Source organism: Corvus kubaryi, unplaced genomic scaffold (genome assembly GCF_017639235.1).
Source record: "Corvus kubaryi isolate FWS band 111438036 unplaced genomic scaffold, C.kubaryi_AGA036_p1.0 37396, whole genome shotgun sequence".
Lineage (NCBI taxonomy): Eukaryota > Metazoa > Chordata > Aves > Passeriformes > Corvidae > Corvus > Corvus kubaryi.
The window spans coordinates 21,402,137-21,421,706 of record NW_024581135.1 but is presented as its reverse complement, the minus strand read 5'-3'; the positions used below and the strand labels follow the sequence as shown (position 1 = coordinate 21,421,706).

At 39.7% G+C, this 19,570-nt stretch overlaps 1 protein-coding gene across 2 annotated transcripts in view; it reads left to right on the top strand.

The window, feature by feature from the left end:
- The first annotated feature begins 34 nt into the window (after nucleotides 1-34).
- The window catches only part of OLA1 (Obg like ATPase 1), a 98,399-nt gene continuing 78,863 nt past the window's right edge, over nucleotides 35-19,570 (top strand). The window contains exons 1-4 of one of the 2 annotated variants that reach the window (XM_042041413.1): nucleotides 35-130; nucleotides 370-470; nucleotides 2,145-2,288; nucleotides 11,962-12,089. In XM_042041413.1, coding sequence (XP_041897347.1) covers nucleotides 370-470; nucleotides 2,145-2,288; nucleotides 11,962-12,089 — 373 coding nt within the window. In that variant the 5' untranslated portion in view covers nucleotides 35-130. Of the gene's footprint in view, nucleotides 131-369; nucleotides 471-2,144; nucleotides 2,289-11,961; nucleotides 12,090-19,570 lie in introns of those variants that run through there. The other variant, XM_042041414.1, reaches the window with a different exon arrangement.

Genomic DNA, 19,570 nt, shown 5'->3' with positions numbered 1-19,570 from the left:
CGCGACCTTTCCCCCGCGGCGCCCCCGCCAATGGCCGCGCCTCGCCTCGCGCCGCCCCGCCCCTTCCGCCGGCGCATCCGCGTGCGAGGGGCCGCTCGCGCTTGTGGCTCCGAGGCGGCTCCGCGCCGAGGTGAGCTGGGGCCTCGGCCACAGCCGGGACCGCCCGCACCATCCCCGGCCGCGGGGAGCCCCGCATCATCCCCGGCCGCTGCCGCGGCCGCGGCGGCCGCCGCCGCGCGGGTGTCTCTCCTCGGCCTTCTGGAGGCGGAGGCCCCGGCTGGGCCGCTGCGCCGTGCCGGGAGGGGACGGGCGTGGAGGGTGCGCGAGGGTGTCGCGGGGAGCTCAGTGTGCCCTCCTCTGTGCTTGCAGATGCCCCCGAAAAAGGGAGGCGACGGGGTTAAGTCGCACCCGATTATCGGAAGGTTCGGGACGTCCCTGAAGATCGGGATCGTCGGGCTGCCGAACGTGGGGTAGGTGTTCGGGGACGGGCAGGGAGGCTCCTCGCTCTCCCCGAGTTCGCCCCTGCGCCGGGCAGGGACCCGAGGCGCTGTCTGGGCGCAGAAAGGTGCGGATGCGAGCTCGGGGACACAAGTCTTACTGCTCAGTGATGGACTTCTGTCTTTAGCTGGAACTACTTGCAGGTGGAGCGACGCAAAACTGGCAGCGATAGGCAGGTGTGTACGAGTCTGGACAAGATTATAGGGGAGGGATCAGAGAAAGGAAAAGTCTTAATAATTGCTGAGTTTCATAAAACACCATGTCCTTTGTATTTCCGTATTTCCACTGTTGTGTTTGTGTAATGCATGTTTTTATGCAAATACTTAGGCACCCGTGCACAACAAATTCCTTTAATATTTTGGGATGATGTGCACAGGAAGGGGTTAATTATTCCGTGTCATTGGCAGTGAAGAGGACTTTCTTGAAACTTCTTCAGAGTTTGTAGTGAGACAAGCCTAAGTGGCAGTTTGGAAGAGATGCTGAAACGTTAATCATTGATTTCTGTCATGCTTGTCATCTGTAGTTATGGCTCCTCACAGGAGCTGTTCTTGAAAAGGAGGATGAATTGATTGCCTGGAAGATACACATGTGAAACCTTTTGGTATTAATTCGTGTATCCTGTTTACTAAGAAAAGGTCTCAGCATTCTCAAACTTTAAATCTTTTAACAAATTAGAGGACAAACCTTTGTGCACGTCTTAAAGCTGGAAGCATTGCTTTCTTATATTTTCATTATAATTTATTTTATTTTTCAGGGTATAGCTAAGACGTACTCCATAAAGGAAATAATTAGCTGTAGCATTGTATGGCATGTCAATGGGGATAAATAGCATTTTCAGTTATGTTGTGATGTAACTTTCAAATAAAACTGTTAGTGACTTTTGAGCATGTTGGCTGTATGCAGAGCAGCTCTGAAAAACACAACAACCTGAATATTTATGGTAGAAGATTTGGGAGTTAATAAATCAAGAATTGCTCTTTTGGTTTAATAAATGCCAGCTACCAAAGTGATCTGCCTTTTGGTTTAAGGGAAAGTGTTCTTTTTTTTCCCTGATAGTGTACTTTTTTCCACTGATATTTAACAAGGATGAAAATAGTTTGGTAAGGTTCAACTGTATCTTCATATGAACAAAAGATTACTTTTAATTGATTAACTGATGTGGTTTGCTTTCTGTGCCGCTTTTTTTCTCTTTTTATTGTTGACTTTTATTGCTTAGATACTGAAATTGTACAATGTAAATAAATCTGAAGGAACAATACCCTTGTGGAAAGGGTGAGTCATGGCAAAACTAGTTCCAAGAAAAGTTTCAAGCATCCTTATGGGTGTCTCACTGTTCTTGAGGAAAATGAGAAATGGCCAGTAGGGCTGTGCATTGCTTTTGACTTAATTTTTTTTTGCTGACATGTGTGTGCAATATACGTACTTAGGGGAATTTTAAAGGGTAGGGGAGAGAGGTAACATCATTGGGTTTCAGTGGGGCATTACAGGTGCGTGTGTCCTCTGCTGTAATCAGGGGAATGGTCACTGCTGTTGAAGTAAAGAAAAAGCTCAGTACACTTTGGGTTAGAATAAGATCTGGTTTTATCCAGTACTTTTAAATGCTTCTGAATTGAACTACTTTAAGAATGTGTGTATTTCGTTGATAGGAAATCAACGTTTTTCAATGTGTTAACGAAGAGTCAAGCGGCAGCGGAAAATTTTCCTTTCTGTACTATCGATCCAAATGAGAGTCGAGTACCTGTGCCAGATGACAGATTTGACTTCCTGTGCCAGTATCACAAACCTCCGAGGTAACTCAGATTCTTAATATTTTTATTCAGTTAGGCAGCTGAAGCAGTGTTAGTGAACCAAAACTTTTCATAAAAGTTTAATGCAAATGTAATGTCTACAAGTTTGTTATTGACATCTGTTTTAGAATATGAAATTATATGTCCACCTGGATTATACCTTTCCCATACCCCCAGTATGACCTTTATTGTATGAGAATGATAAATGTAGGAGCTGTCAGTCATTGCTCAGCACCATTTGGTGATTGGCGTTCCTGTCTTTGAAGATGGTTGCTCCCAGGTGACTGGGAGGATCTTCTGAAGAGGTTTGAAAAGTGAACAGTAGTGGACATACCTAACATGTGTAAGGTTGCTAATTTGTAAGATTTCCACCCTATACTTTGTATCATTCAGAATATTGTATGCGCTGTAGGGAGCTAAACAAATATCTGTCATTATCCCTGCATCCTCAGTTATTTGGCAGTAAGTTTTATGGGCAGTCTTTTTTGTCCCCGATTTTCTCTCCTTTTAATAGGCTCTGCTACTTGTTCTGTGGTATATTCAAGGATATTCCTACACTACATCTCTCCCGATTCTTTCATTATTCTAGGAGTGTATTAATTTTGTCACATCAATTTTTTTGCTGTTGACTCTGTCTGTAATCTGCTCTGTATGTTCAATGTGGGAACTTTTTTTTGCTTGAACAGCAAAATTTAAGGTGCTTCCAGAAAACAGAAACTTATATAGGAACTTGTGACTCATTAATTTCAGTCTGCAGTTACTTGCAGAGGTATCTTGAATCAAGTGAGTGTACATAAATCATAGGGCAAACTAGCGTGCACATGTGCTTTTTTTAACTCTTGGGCCTCAGTTTTAGAGCCAGATCTCACCCACAGTTAAAAAAGATTTATTAGTCGCTAATCAAAAAAATCCATTTTCTGACTTGATTTTCAGGTCTAAACAAGCTGTTTCCGTCTGTAACTATTGTGCAGTTTTTAAATACTGCATTAATATGAAGCTATTTGTTTAGGTGGATTGTTATAACATTACCTTGTTTTTCCTGCTCAAGTCGGTGTTAAGTATGATGGTTATGGCGTGGATCTTAAAAACTGAACTGAATTAGAGACAAAGTTTTGAGGCTGTTGACCAGAGATAATGGTGTGGCTTTGAAGTTTTGTTGGAAATTTTCTTCTAAATTGTATTATTAGTGCTGCTTTGGCCATGTCAAAAATCCCCTTTTCTTCTCACTTGGCTATGAATAGCTACTCCCAAATTAATAGTTGAAGTGACAAAGAGATGATTACCTCTCCCCTCACCCTGCCTTTGGCCATCTATCGTTACAAGGAGTGCTAAGATTGTAAATACCTCTGTGTGTTCTCTGACTCTCCTTCCCTCCCTCCCCCCTTATCACTCTAAAAATATTAATGAAAATAGTATATTTTCTGAATCTGTATTCAGTAAATATACTGAGTTTGATAATAAGCTGGATAATCAGCTTTTATTTGAATGTTCTTTTGACTTTCTACAGACATTTGTTACTTAAAGTCAATGGATGTGGGCATTAGTGGATAGTTATATCTCCTGAGTTCACTTATGCTGCTTATATGATCTTTGTATTTCACTGTAATAGTAATAAAGCAGAGATAATTAATGATAATCCAGTAGGACAGTAGACTGAAGTAACTTATTGGGCTGTTTGTGCTTGTCTGCCTGAGACTAACTTAGGAAAAGAAGGCTGTAGTCACAAAGATACGCTACTGAATTGTAATTTAAATGTCTTAATTTCTCTGTATAGTCTTGATTTTGTTCTTCATCTTTATGTAATACGTTCTGTGGTAATTTTCTACTTGTTTGGTTTAGTAGACGTAATCCATCTGTGCATGCAGAATGTTTTATAAACAGTGAATTCTCTTTAAATTGGACTCTCGTCTAGCCTCAAGATTTTGTCTTTCAAAATCTAAAACATTTGGAGTTTTTTTCCCGTATGTTACACTTAGTCTTCACATAACTGCAGTCATTGTTGGGAGATAGGGGAAAAGAAACAAGGGGTGACTTTGTCTTAACTGAAATAAAGTATGACAGTACAAAGTGATCTTGCCTTGGTGCCTGCTGTGAACCAGGGCAGGGGAGAGGGACAGGGCTGGCAGTTGCTGTCGGTCCCACTGAGCTGGGATTGCTCTGCTGCAGCTAGACTGACTATTGCCAGGGACATCGTTGGTATGAGTTTGTGGCTGCTCTGCCATTGGAGGAGGAGTTGGGATCTTCAGGTACTGTTTGTTGCTTGAAGATCCATTCCTCTCTCGAAAAGAGGAGAGCCTCAGCTTCCTTGGGACTGGTGTGCTGCTACTTGTTAGGCCGTGCTGAAAGCTGACTGGTATTAATTGGAAATGTAAATGTTTGTAAATTAAATCACGTAGCCAACAATTTAGAGACTATTACCTACAGGTAAATCTGTACTTAATAGATTAAGGTACACTGGCAGAACTTGTAACCTGTGCTTTTTTTCTTTCTGCAGCAGTGGGATGTATGTGACTGTTGACAATAAATAAGTTGAGTGATATAGACTGTACACAGAAGGTGGGCTCTAAGAACTTAAGGTTAAAACTGCTATGTTGTTGCCAAATGATATAGATTATTTCTTTGAGCTTTAGTGTTACTACTACTTGCTGTTTGCTGTGAATGAAACTGGATACTAAAAAAAAAGAAGAAATCTTAATATATTAAACACAATTCTGAATGCTTGTTATTTTAAGGTATTTGTTTATGTTATGTTACTAACTTAATGTATGTATTTAAATGATTTATTTGTTTGTTATAAATTTCATACAATATTCAGTGAAAACTCACTTGTTACATTGTGCCCATGTGTAGCTTTTTCAGAAAGGAGAGGGTTTATTTTTTTATTTTGTTGTCCTCCTACCCCTGTTCCCCCAGTATAGGTACTTTCAGGCAAGGTTTTACAGACTAATGATTGGATTAGTTCCAGTTTAGTATTGGAAAGAGAGTATTTTCTGTAGACTGATTCACTTCAGCAGGAACTAAAGCAGAAAGGTGTATTTTCCCCCCCACCTAATTTATGAATCCTAAGTAGGTAGCAGAGGATGAGGTTCGCTAATTTTGTAATGGAAAAGAGATGTTTTTCATCTCAACAAGTAGCTCCTGACATGACAATTACGACACGGAAGCCAGAAACAGTTGCTCTGTTAACTGAGTTAATATTTTATGGGACGTCGTGTGTTTAGGAGTGATGGGTATCTCACAAAAAAAAGAGCTGTGTGTATAGTGCAACTGAAGAAATTTTAGTAACTTAATAAAAGCTTTGATGAAGCTATTTTCTTGTGTATTTTTGTTCTAAATTTAATTAAAATGCTGCATAATCACCTTAAACTTAAAAATATTTTTTTTAGTGTAAGTATGTCAAACTCATGTAATTTGAACAGTGATTTGTGTCCTAACTCACAAATAGCTTGAAAGCCTCTGGGTGCATGTACCCACCACTCTTAGCTCATATATCCTCCTGCCTATTGCCACAGCTGTAGTGTGCTGTGCCTGACCAGGAGATATGCCTCAGGTGACTCTGGAGTCCAGCCTCACAATGATTTTCACTGAGGTGGTGGAGGAAACTGCAATTTCCTCTTTATTTGATTTATTTTGTGCCCCAATAATCTCCTCACTGCAATTATTTGCATTTTTTCTACTTTACTCCAAGCTACGTGACTAAAAGAAGTGCTCAGGAAGAAGCACAGTAAGCCTAAGGTAATTAACCTACAGCCTAACTGTAAGTAATTACATCCAAAGACTGCATTGGCTGATCGAAATCAATCTGTCTGAAAATATTAATAAAAAAAGTGATGTTAAAGTGTGGTGTTTCTGGTTCCTCCCTTGCTTAAAGTCAAATGAGGTTATAAGCAGGAGTGAGTCAAGAGAGGATGAATCAAACTACTTAAAAAGTTGTCAGTATTTGTTTCATTCCTTGTTTTCACCTGTGAGTTGCCTTGCACACATGCATTCACAAACGCAAAGCTTATTGCAACCACAAACATTTTTATTTCACCTAGACTATTTCTAATCTATCTTGGATGTCCTTTTCAAACTTAAAATTTAAAGCAATTTTGGTTATCTCCAAGGAGGATAATATCTAAATTGCAACTACCCCTCTTCAAGTCTAGCACTGTCCATTATAGTTGAGGATCTCGATCCTTTTTGTCAGCAGATTGCTTTGATTTGTTTTTTTGCATTGCAGACAATAAAATTCATTCATTCTGATCTTTAGTGCTCAAATGATGGTTACTGTACTAAATCTGAGTTAGTCCCATTGCTGTCTAGATCATGAAAGTCTGCAATATTAAATGAAAGTTCCCTTGAACTCATTGTAGGATAGCGTACTCAGGTATGTGATAAAGTTTTAAAGTCAAAATTATGTAATCAGTTGCTGGAAAGCATTTTGTAGAATCCAGATCAGCAGTGGGACTTTCTGAGGGACATCATGTGGGACTTAATCTATGTTTAAGAGGAACATTTACATAAATGGAAACCACCTGTAGTTTCAGAGTGAGAGATCAATAACTTAGCAGGATGTAAATCTAACATATCATCATCTGTAAAAGAATTCCATTTCTTTACAGAAAATGACTGAAAATTGGTAACTATATCCTGTTGTTAATGTTATTTTTCCTTAGGTGTTACTAAGTTTGCCTGTTCTTCAGTTTGTTCTGAGCCTGCTTAAATCAGCTGGGCTGTGATGCATGTTCTAGCACTGCATATTTGCCAGCAGTGAATGAAAAACCTTAAGTAATGGTGACTTGAGCCATCTTTTCTGCCTGATGGGAGACGGCAAAATTTAATTAGTTGTATTTTGTTGGTGTGATAACTTACTGAATAGTTTGAGAATGCAGGTGTTTGGTATGTACAGGACATGGAGTATGTGTTGTAATCCACATTGAATCTCTTACCTTGTTATAATTCATATAAGGGCAATTTAATAAGCAGATATTTCACTTCTGGTTCATGTGCTGTTAGGTTCAAGTCTTGTTTGTCAGTACCGTGGATAAAATGCTATTAATGAAATCATTCTTGTATAGAAATGGCCAGGGTTCATCTGCAGTACCTAGTTCATTGGAAGCAGATTCTTTTAACTGTCCAGTGAGGGATTTTGCTTACATTGGTCAAAACTGCTTGCAAGATTGATTGCAGGAGTTGTAATAGGGAGTACAGTCTCCTGGAAGAGGGAAGGACTGAACTGTTTGGAAATGAGCCAAAAATAGCAGTGAGGACAGACTGAGAGTTGAATGGCTCTTAAAGAGGTTGTCACAATATACATGTTCTCTTTCTATGTTGCTACATTTACTTCAGGTCATTTGTGAATGCTAACAGATGACTTTGACTGAAGTTGTATGAATTTTCGGGAAGGAGGAAGAATTTCTCTTTTCTAACAGACTTAACGTAGCTGCTTTTAAAGGCAGAAGAGCCTGTGCGGGAAGCAGGAGATGAGTAATACATTTGGCTTTACCGAAGAGAAAGGGGAGCTGGACATTTTACCTTCATACTGAAGAATCTGGCCTTCTTGGTTGTGGGACCTAGGATCAGGTAGAGTTTGAGTTGAGAGAAATTTCTTGAACTATTGAAGAAATGAGTAAAAAGCGAGTGTGTTATGAGTATTATCATCAAGGCTTGCTGGAAAACTACTGCGTTTGAATTTAGTTGAAGCTTTAGTTGAATGAAGTTGTCATGTGGCTTTCCAGGGTTTCCTGGTGGAGGTGAAATTTAAGTAAACTGTATTAAATGCTGCAGAGAAACTAATGGGATTTTGGTTTCATTGGAGAAGAGAGACTGTGGAAACCTAGAAGAGTGAAAATCCAGGGAGAGAAACAGCATTTCAGTTATCATGTTTCAGTTGAAGTCACAGCTTCAGGTGTGTGCTGACTGTGAGTTTTTTCAACGAAGCAATTATTTGTGGAAACTCAAGAAATAAATGTATGCCTCTTCCCCTCAAATTTTAGAAAAAAAATTATGCACAACAAATTCCAGATACTGTATGTATATACATTTTAGAAGCAAGAAAGTAACTGGTTGCATTAATCCATTCACAACTGCTGTACTGGATAAAGAGGTCAGGTAAAGAAACTCCTCCTGTTTAAGTAACTGGTTTGGACTGAAATTTGAAACAATGAATTTGAAACTAAGTTTGTGAAAAAACTAAGTTAGTGAAAAAAAAGCTTCACCCTCTGCACAATATGTAACCCTATGGGTGCATAAGCCTCTTACTCCTGAAGTGCCCTAACCACCAGACTGCAAAACTGTACTTTGTCTGGCCCAGTGAGTCTTGTGCTCTTTACTGCATGGTTGCTCATACAGTGAAGGTAGCACACTAACACAAACGCAGTGCTGCTGTTTTTCAAAGTGGGGTAAAAAACCCCTGCCCAAGGATTATACCTGTGGTTAAAATATAGAGATACTTCTGGACTTGGTGTTCTGTTTCATATTATAAATCCTTGTGACGTGCTTTATGGTAGCTTGGTGTTGCACTGATTTGTACAAATGATCAGTTGATGCCACCTGTTCCTGATGATCATTTGAGGCTCAGTGACATTATGCTAATGCTGACTAATGAATCCTAGGAAATGGAAATGAATTTGTTTAGAGGAGGAGAAAAAAGAAAAGCAAAATGCAGTTAAGTCTTCAATAAACCATATTCAAGATATACGGTGCTTTCCCCCCATTCTGTGCAGTGTTCTGTTTATTTCGTTTCATAATGTTTACTCTTTGTCCTTCAGAGTACAGGCAAGTGTGACTAGCTTGTGCCTTTTTCTGCTTTTCTGTGTATTCATCTTTCTATGATGAAACAAATTTAGACCTGGGAAGGTGTCTGCCAGTGGGGATTCTTTTAATTTGCTTGGAACGTGAGCTTTGTGATACCCGAAGTGAAGGTGAGAAAGCACCCTGGAAGCCCACATACTTCAAAGGACTCTTGCTTGTATTACTCAACTGTGAAAGAAATGTGCGGGGGTTTTCTTTCCCTTGTGTAGCAAATGAGGTTGATTCTGGTGATAGAGTGACCATTTGCATATGAAGGTATCTGTCTTGCTCTAATGTGGCATCTTTGTAGTAAAAGTGTGAATTGTTCTGATGGCTGGCCAGGAAGTTAATCCTACCAGAAAGGTGAGAAGGGAGCATAGAACCTTCCTTACACCACCTTTGTTTTCCTTAAAACACAGTTTAAAATTACAATGGAGAAGGGCTTTACAGAGTGCCATTTTTCTGTCTTGCTTTTGAGTGAGCGTCAAAAACCAAAGACTGGGAAGTTGCCGAGGTTTCTTTTGAAGTATGTTGGTTCTCTTTGTGACAGGCAAAAGGATTAATGCACTAATAGGTACTCGCTTCTGTCTTCAGACTGCGAGTTACTATTGCTAGTGCCTTAAATAAGGATTTGCTGTTTCTGAGTTTGTGTAAAAAAAAAAAAAAAAAAAAAGTGGGACAGTCATGTTCTTTTGACTGCATTCCACGGCATTAACTTGCAGCACACAGTATCTGTCTTCCCAAGGATGAGCCCTTCTTTTCATGGGCCTAGTGAAGTTTAAAGTCAACATAACTGTGTACCTGAGTTAAAGTAACTTATTGTATCATGTTACATAATTGCTTCTTTCTAAGTACGTCACAAAGATATTAATTATATGAAACATGTCATTAAGTTCCTAATTTATTACACCTGACAGGTTTAGTGACACTTTGAACTTCACCTTGGTAAACAAAAAGATTTTGTCCAGATCTTGTATTGTGAAATTATTTTACTTGAAAGAAATAATTTTTCTTTGGAAATGTTAGAGCAAGATTGAAAACAAAACCTTTAGGTCAACCACTTTTCCAGAAATAATTGATGTTCCATACTCAGACAGATTCTAGTGAATCATCTCTTCCCAAATTAGGGAGTTGATTTGAAGTGAGGAAGGACATCTGCTGATATGTGTTACTTACAGTCAAAGGGAAGTGGGGTAGCACCAAAGAAAAAAAGTTGAAATTGTGTTTTGTTCTACCTAAGTCAGTTGCTCTGAGCAGAGACGATGATCCATAGATTTCTGTAACTACTTTTTTTTCTGTCTGGACTATAGCTGCCATACCAGGCACTGGGATAAGGAGAGAAGGGTGATTTTCCTGCTGGTGGAGTTTCCTGCTGTTACAGATTTGACAGCAGTCTTGTCATATATTTCAGTATTTGAAAAAACGTATTTATCAGCATGTTGTGACACTGATAAAAATAAAGCTCATTTTGTGCTGTGGACAGTAAAGATTTCAGAAGTGTAATAGTGCTCAGAGAGGGTTTCTGTAAGGGCTGCCTGGGTCATTCCTAGCCCTCATTCCCACCTTTGTGGTTGTTTCTGTCTGTGAGCAGCACTGCAATGGTAGGTCTTTGGAAAAGGCATCTTAAGGTAGACCACAGAATTTATATCTTTGGATTTGAATCTGGTGTTGAAGAACACTCACCGCAGAACAGAACACTCCGCTTTCCAACTCAGCTCTATCCGCTCATGCCGGCTCTAGGGTGTGTCTCACCCCTCTCGCTGGGGCTGTGCAAGCCGTGGGTTTGGGTGTTTGCCGCTATACTTACTGCCAGTGAAACAAACAGTGAGCTGTTGTGGTAGTCCTAGCACAGTGCTAATGAAATGTGATGGTGATAGTGTTTGATGGGAATGAACTGCTGTTCCAGCTACTTATTTTTAAGCCATCAAGCTGGAGATCGTGAGGCTGTGGTGTGTGGTTTCTGGTCTTTCACAAGTGAGGGATTTGCAGCATTTCAGTGTGGTTCTCTCTGCCACTGTTCATGATGATGATGTCATTTGCATAGAACATATGAAGGTGCTTTTAGTCAATGCCATATCACAAGGTTTTAGTGGTTTCTTGGGTTTTTTTCCAACTCACTTGGATTTTGAGAAGTAATTTGGTTTAGGGTGTACATGTAAAGTTTAATGCCACTAAGTTATTTGTTCATTTAAAAACAAGCTGAGGATTTGTGGAGGATAGAAGGTTTGAAGTTTATAAGTTTTTTTCTGTTTTTTTCTGGTTTTTTTCTGTTTTTCTCAGCTAATTTGAACTTAATGTCTATTCTGTTGCTATATAAAATGTCATATGAACATGTCTGCTTAACCATTTGCTGTTCAGTCTGGTGGAAAACATCACAGCTGTTTACATTATAATACCACCTTAACTTACCTGCCTTTTTTCCAAATTGTTTGCATAACCCTGATCACTGCTAGTTTAATCACCAGTGTATTAAAAAAACCCTTGCTCTTGTCTTCTGAGAAAGTTGCATAACTTGCTGAACTAAATGGTAACCTTAGAGGTGTGCAATAGCAGAGCACAATGGCCTTTTGTGTCTTACCCTTTGGTCCTGGGAAAGCTGTGCACTACACATGATATATCTATGCCTCAGTCTTCCAGGCCTGCTCGATTATTGTATAGTTGTCTGTATGATTCCACATTTCAAAACTAGTTTACTTAATTTTGCATAAATATTTACAGAGAACTTAGAGAATGGGTGTTTTACCTACAATGGGAGGAATTTTGTCTTACACATTCCATACTGTGATGTTTAACTTGTTCCAAAAAAAAGAAGTGTTGGATTTTCATGTTCTGAATTTATTTCTGTGCCCAAAATTTTGGCTAATATGCTTTAGTAAGGAAACATTTGACTTTTATATTTCAGCAAAATTCCAGCATTTCTGAATGTGGTGGATATTGCTGGCCTTGTGAAAGGAGCCCACACTGGACAAGGCTTAGGAAATTCCTTCTTGTCTCACATAAACGCCTGTGATGGGATCTTTCATCTGATGCGTATGTAAACTTATTTATCTGTTTTTTCTAGCTTAAGGACAGCATTGTTGTACTGTAATTAATAACTGTGGAGCAAATATCCGTTACAGTTTTAACCTTTACCATTCAATTCAAAGCCATCAGGTCTGTCTTAGGTTTTCCAGCCAAGCCTCATCCTCTGCTATCTAACAGGTACACCTTTCTTCATTAGCATTGTGCTGAAGACTTAAACTGGGAAATCTGCAGTAATGATGTGTTTTCTTTTGCCAGCAGTGCATGGCAGTTTATTTAATTTCATGAAGAAAGAGGAATGGAATATGTTAGTAAAAGACAGAAATGGAAGTAGAAATCTGCTGCTTTTGTGAATCCTTAAACTTTCCAGTTCCTGAGAGAATGAAGTTTGTTGCTTTTACCAGGGTTTGGTCCAAGTTCCTGATGGACTGTGTATCTTTGGGAACCAGTGCCCTGAAACCAGCTGTCAGTTTTCAGCCTGGTGGGTGGGCACTGAACACTGAATCTCTGCAGTCACAGTAGAAAGTGGCTTAAAAAGAACTCAGGCTAGCTGCTGCTATTCAAGGGCAAGAGGTAGGGTGTGGATACAAAAATGCTGCTAGCAAGGATTTTCTTGCTATTTTCTAAGTCCGTGAGAGACTTTTCTCTCTCACAGAAGAGGTAGCAGAGTTATGTAAACAACCAAACACCTGCAGCCTTGAAAAGTCTTGTTTATGGTATAGTAGAAAAATATTTTGACAATGGATGTTTTAGGATTTTAGCCAATCACCCCCAAGGGGTGGCTGGTCCTTTGTCCAATTAGACTATGAAGAAAAAAGTCTATAAAAGAGTTTGTAAAATAATTAAATAAATCAATCTTGCTGCACAATTCCTGCCTGCTGGATATTTTCTCCTCCTCCCTATGGCTGCAGGACACGGCAAAATACCTTAGGGTATTTTTTTTTAGTAATAGTAGGGGACTGGAGGGTGAGACTTGTATGCCAGCAAGCTGGAAAGAAGGTGTTGCTGAAGATGAAGAGAAGATAATGATAAAATCTTGGTAAGAAGAGCTGTGGCAGGAACTGATCTGGGTGTGGTGATGCGATACCTTTATTGTATTTTTATATAAGTTTTCTGTACCCCAATGGTTCATCCCTACCTTCCCCACTCCTATTCCCAGCTGGTTTGCCCCAGACCCAAGCCGCTCCCCCGGTGCTCCCTACATGGTTGTTCTCCTCCCCTTGTTCTAGCTCTTTCCCTATCAATCACCCAAACCCCTCCTGTTGTTCCCGAAGGTCCAGCGTCCATCATCTGAAACCTCCCAATTTACCCTTATATGGTCCCCGTCAATCCCCCGAGACCCTACCCCTCTAGATACCTCCCCCTTTGGAAATCCCCTAAACCTCGATGCCCCATTGGGGCAGGTGATCCCTTTCCCTCCTCCGCTTGGGGCTATTGGCCCTAGGAAATGTCTATCCTCCTCCATATCCTCCTTTAGAGATTTCTATTGGTCCCCAGTTAAGCCATCCCCATTGTAACACCTCCCTTTCTAAGAGGTTCCCTGGAGCTGCTGGAGGCTTGTCCCCTGTGAGTTGCCTCCAATAAAGTTGGATTATCCCGTGTGGCAAGCCTCCTTGCTACTTTTTATCCTCTCCCTCGTGCGGACTGCTGACAGCCACTGTGCCTGGAGCTTCAGCTCCCCTGGGCAGAGCTGAACTCCTGAGGAGCAGCTTTAAAGCCAAGAGCCTCCAGCTGCTCCCCACTCCTGTCGCACACTGCAGGAGCTGGCCTGGGCAGTGGTCAGTGGCGGTCATTGCGACAGCTGGGGACTGTGCATTTTCAAAGCATGAAAAATTTAGTGTTTGTTTTCATTTTGATTTGATCTGGAATAAATTTTCACCTTTGGAACAAATCTCTGGAACAAATTTTCAACACTTTCACTGAAAGTGTTGCTCCCCATCTTTATGCTGTCATGATATGCACTGCTACTGCCTGTGGTAATGGCCAGCATGGGAAGCAGAGTCCTTCAGAGAATTGGTCTTTTTCTTATTTATGGATGCCAGGCAGGAAGTCAGAAGCAGCTCGTTGTGCATTTGTGCTCTAAACTTCAAGCTCTGCATGCCTGAGTATATTGAAGAAAAGCTTGTTAGACTTTGACTTAGCTTGGCTCAGTTGGTAATTTTGCAGTAAGCAGTTTGAGAATTAACCAAGTCGTATTAATTAAGGTAACAATAGGCAAGGAAGTGGCTTGACAAGAAAGGAGAGCTTTTGTTGAGTATGATGAGACAAACTTTGGGTAGCTCACCAAAGGTATTTTATAATTCTAGGCTAAAGGTTTTGATCCCATTTTCTTTATTTGCTGAGGATGTGTTAAACTGTGTTTTCTTTAGGACAGAAGGTTTATTTGTGGGTTTTTTTAGCTTCCATAACAGAATACACTGTTGTTACCTCTTTGTGTTCTGAGATGTTTTTTGGAGAAGGACGTTGCCTATCAGTTGATCCACCACAAGGCACACAGGTGAGCTCTTACATGGCATAAAGATGAGGACAAATGCGGTCTGTTTCCACCTGGCTAATTCTCTACTTTCCTTACTTCATTTAAAAGAGACAGTCCCCCCATCTTGAAATGGCTGTGAATTTTCAGCCTTCAAGTTTCCATATCCTTGTTATACTGTTCCTTCTCCTGAGAGAAGTGGTTTTCATTAAATCAATAAAAATATTGTTTATATGTCTAAAGTATATTTTAATATGTGCGAAGAAACAGGCGACACATGGCAACCACACATGGTAGGGTAATAGGACAAGTAAAAGGAGAGGTAGGTTTGTGTTGAGCACCACTGTATTTTTATACGTGATTAGTGACAGTATGAAGTAGACTCTCTTAGCTCAGCAAACGAGGCAATTATGTCTTCCTCTTGCAGAATGGAGCAATCCATTCTTGGGTTTTGATACTTTATTTGGGTTTTTTTCTGTAAAAGTGCACAAACTGAAAATGATTTAGTGGTATTTAAACTAAACCAGTTGGTCTCCATACACTTACAAAGAAAAATTAAAAAGAATTAAAAATTAAAAAGAAACTGGTTATACCAGTTTCTTAGGGGTAAGGGTGTCATTTACTTCTGGCCACATCCAGTTATGAAAACCTGAGACAGGTATACTTCCTTGCTTACTGACTGAGTGAATGGGGGATGAAATTTTGAAATGGTTGTCTGTCCTGGATAATGGTGTTTGCAGTCCCATAGTAACCTGACATGTGCTTAAGGTACTTACAGCTTTGTTAATCTTCCAAGTTTCACGGTTTAATTAGAAACATTTCTGACAGTTCTATTCTCCATGTTTCAGGTGTACTGCAGTTTTAACTGAGGCAGCAATGTTTTTTGTAGTGACAGAAGGCAGGCTGTTTGAAGGTTATGGTAGTGTTTCTTCCACAGTTTCATGGCTTTAACCGCCTTTCAACTTTTATGGCAGACCTGTTGCAAGTACTTGTAGAAAATTACTTTCTTTGTATGGTGAACTATAAATGGAAACTTTGTTACAAGTGTAAATTTACAAATGACGCTTAAACAGTGCTTCAGTGAGGAAAATGGTAGATATCAGTATTTAGTCCCTGCTATAGTAGCTCTGTCAAGTTTTTGAACGTACTGGATGTTAAACATCCAGAGCCCTTCATGTTTTTGAATTTCTCTTCCCACTGATATTCTGCAGTCCTAGTTTTCTAGAAAATATGTTTCACATTTTTCTCTTATTTTTAGTTTCTTTAATGAAATCCAGTCGTTCTCTTCAAAGGTACAGAGATTGGGAGGAAGCTTGTCTGTAAAAGTACTTTGCTATCAAACTCTCCTTTTCAATTAATAAAAACCATTAAGGTGGGATGCCAAATGTTTGAAGTACGGCAGGCAACACTGGGTTTTGTGGAAGAACCTGAGAGCTCACCTGTGCCATCCCCTGGTGTGCCAGTCCTGCAGAGGATGGTGTGAGCTGCCTGTGGTGCTGGGGGAGTGTGGGCAAGGAGGGCTGGGAAGCTCCTGCTTTGCTCCTCTGGAAGTGCTCTGACTTCACAGCAGAGGAGCTCCAGCTGCCTTTTAGCAGCAGGCTTGGGAGTTTGGTAACTGATAATCCGTGAAATCTTGTTCTTTGTGATAAGAGTGAAAGAACTATGAAGCTAGGTAAACATCCCCTGCAGTCTTACAGAAGTGACTGGTGTGACCAATGTGAATGGGTTCCTAGAAAGCTTTAATTGCTTTTACTCCAGTTTTATGTTTGTTAAAACTGGAAATGTTTAGTACACCCCCTGGTTCTGCTTCCTTCAGGGTTTTAGGTAACTTCTAAAGCTGTTTTGTCATTATTTAAAGCTTTGATAGCTATGAATCATGTCAGATGAGTAGTTTATTCTTACTTGAAAAAAGCACCAATCAAAACTGAGTTTGACAATATTTTTGCAGATTTTTGCTCAGAATTTGAAATCAAGTTGACTTAATTTTATTTTTTACCATCATGAGTGTTAATGGCAACTTGCAGTAATACTGCCAGTGTTTTGATTTGCCTGCAAAAATCAAAGTGATGATAAAGTTATTTAACTAAGATACGTCATCCTTTTTCACTTTTTTTGACTTTCTATAAAAATGTTCTATTTTCTATATAAAGATGCTAATCATCTGTAGCTTTTATATACTTGAGGCATGATGCATTTTCCCCCCATATTCTCTAACAAGAAGTCATACCTGCTGATTGCTGCTCCTGAAATCCAACTGCTACTGAGAGGAGGGATGTGAGGATATCACTTAGCCACACTCCACTGCACTAGCATTTCAGTGAACAAAGTATGAGTTACATCTCATCCTTTTCAGCATGTGTGTTCTGTGCTTTGGGAATCACAGTGGCTCAGTTTAGCTTGGCTGTGTCACTTCTAATATCTGAAGCTGTTTTTTCATCTTTATAATGGGTCAAAATTCACCTTGAACTGATGTAAACATATCTGTCTTTAAAAAAATGATTGTCTTTGACATATTTTTGTTCAATTTTTTGAAGATGCTTTGGTTTTGTTTTATATTTATATTTATTACTAAGTGTAATTGACACCTGTTAAAAAAGGGTTGCCTCTTTACAGATACAAACCTTTCACTCCTAAGCCACTGAAGTTTAAAAATAGTTCACACATATTAAACTTGTTAGTGTTACACAATCAAAATGTATCATGCATTCTATTTGAGTAGATGATAGTTCCTATTGAAATTTTCTCTTCTTATTTATTGTTAGAGTAACTGAATTAAAGTGTAATAAAATATTTGGAGTGGCTCACAGTTCAGCTAAACTTTCAGTTGGCTTTCAGTAACTTCTCCATATTAAATCCAGAAATTGTGAAAGCTTTCAAATTAAACAGGCAGTTGTGTCTGTGTATTAACCTAATGCTTAGAGTTTTTTTGTTTGTAGTTTTGTTTGTTCAGGATTTTTTTTGGTTAAATATTGTACAGTGTTTTGATTTTGAGAAAAGGCTTTGCATAGGAGATTTTTCTGTTCACAGAGTTAGGAAAATGGCATTCCTCTACTCCTTTTAGCAAAATCATCACCAAAAGTGAAATAATTTATATTTGCATGATTGGTCTTGCATTGCATGTTGCAATTTCAGGGTATCAGGTCACAGAAATAAACGAACTAGTGGTGATTGTCCTAGGCCATGTGTAACCTGTCTTTGAATTTTACCTTTCCATATTCAGATACTAAGCCTACTGTTTTGAAAAGGAAGGGAGGCTATTAACAAGTTTATGGAGATGGATACAAATTTGCTTATCATTAGCTTTTCCTCATTTAAAGAAATGCTTTTGTTGCAGGAGAGGAGGGTTTTTCAGAGGTCGCTTAGCTGTGTTTTACTTCGGAGCTTTTATTCATGTAGATCTCCTCCCTACAGCAGGAGTTTTGTACCTGCAGGCAGAAGCAGAATGCACATGTAGTGAATGATCCCTGGCTGCATCTCATCAGGCCTTTGCAACCCTCTTGGTACTGTACCACATTCTGTGGTGATGAGCGAGGCTGGGTACAGTCCCTTCTCAAAGCAGGTGAAGTTAAGCTCTGTGGCAAGCAATGTTCTAGAGGGGAATTCCATAAGCATACGAGTCTTCATTCCCCTTTTAGATAACTGAAGCAAAAGGAAGTGTGTTGGAATAAACTTTTTTTTTTTTTTTTGTTTGAACACCATATTCAGTTTGAGGCAAAAAGACCCCACAAAACACTTGATAAAAAAGGGATTTGAAGAGACAATGAGTCATTGAAGACTTATTCTCTAGACGTACTGCATTGACACAAGATTTCTTGCAGGGAAACACATGGAGTTGTCATTGGTGTTGTGTACTAGATTTAAGCCATCTTGGAGAGCTAATGCTGTCTAGTGCTGCAAGATTTTTCTCACTGGATCCAAGGATGGAAGCACAGCAGACTTTTTTTCTCAGAAATAATGTTGGTGGAGAGAAAAAACATTTGTACAGACGTCTGCTCAAAGAAGCTTCTTGAGAAATGACCACGTAGGATTGGAGTGTTTGTGCAGCACCCAGCAGCAGAGGCAGTGGATGTAAATGAAATGGAAGTAGATTGTGTGTCAGAGCAGGCATCACGGTGGCCGTTGTCTTTCTTATGTGCCTACTCTTCGATGCACAGGCTTAGGATGAAGGCTGATGCTTAAAAGCAGTTGTTTGTGGATGATGCTCAAAAGCAGTTGTTTGTAGAAGCATCTGAAGAGCAGCAAAGGACCTTGTGTGTGCTTTGGATACTAGTACATTATTGTCCAAAATGTTGCTAGTGGAATTAAAGGACCGGGATGGGATTCTAGTGAATCTTCTCTCATGCAGTTTCAGTTACTACTACCTTTAAACCTATACCTGCAAGAGGGAGGGAGGCATTTTGTACACCAGCATCCTGTTCAATAGATCAGTGCCAGTGCAGGATCAACTAGCTTAATTTGGCCAGCTGTGGAAAACTTTTAACTAATCAGATTTTTCACTTAGGCGAGAAGATAATTATGGGGAGGGCAATAATCTCGTATGCTGAACAATTGCAGAAGAACTTTGCAAGATCTGTTATTGTCCTTGAACATAGTGTATTTGAGATACAGGAAATCACATTGTAAAACCACTCTCATCTCCTGTTTTATTGCTGGTGTTTCTTTCCTTTTGGTGTGCATACATGAAAAAAAATTGTGGGTTTGTACCCCACAACAGTTTGCAGTATGTTGTTTGGAGCTTTGTCTCCAGCAGAGGAGTGAATTTGTTTTCCTGGGCACGTGGTTGTAGATTGTGGAACAGGTACTGGAAAATGTGAGTTAGCCTTTGTCTTTATTGAACAGTGAATTACATTGCCAGACTAAGTGAAAGTGATACCTGAGCTTTAATCCATATTCCTCTAAGGCCAGGTAGTTACAGTTTAAAGCACAAATAAACTCAGGTAAGGTTTTAAATAGGTTTCATTCTCCAATTTCTCAAAAGTAATTGTTCTGAGAGCTGAATAAGCCTCCCCAAATATAT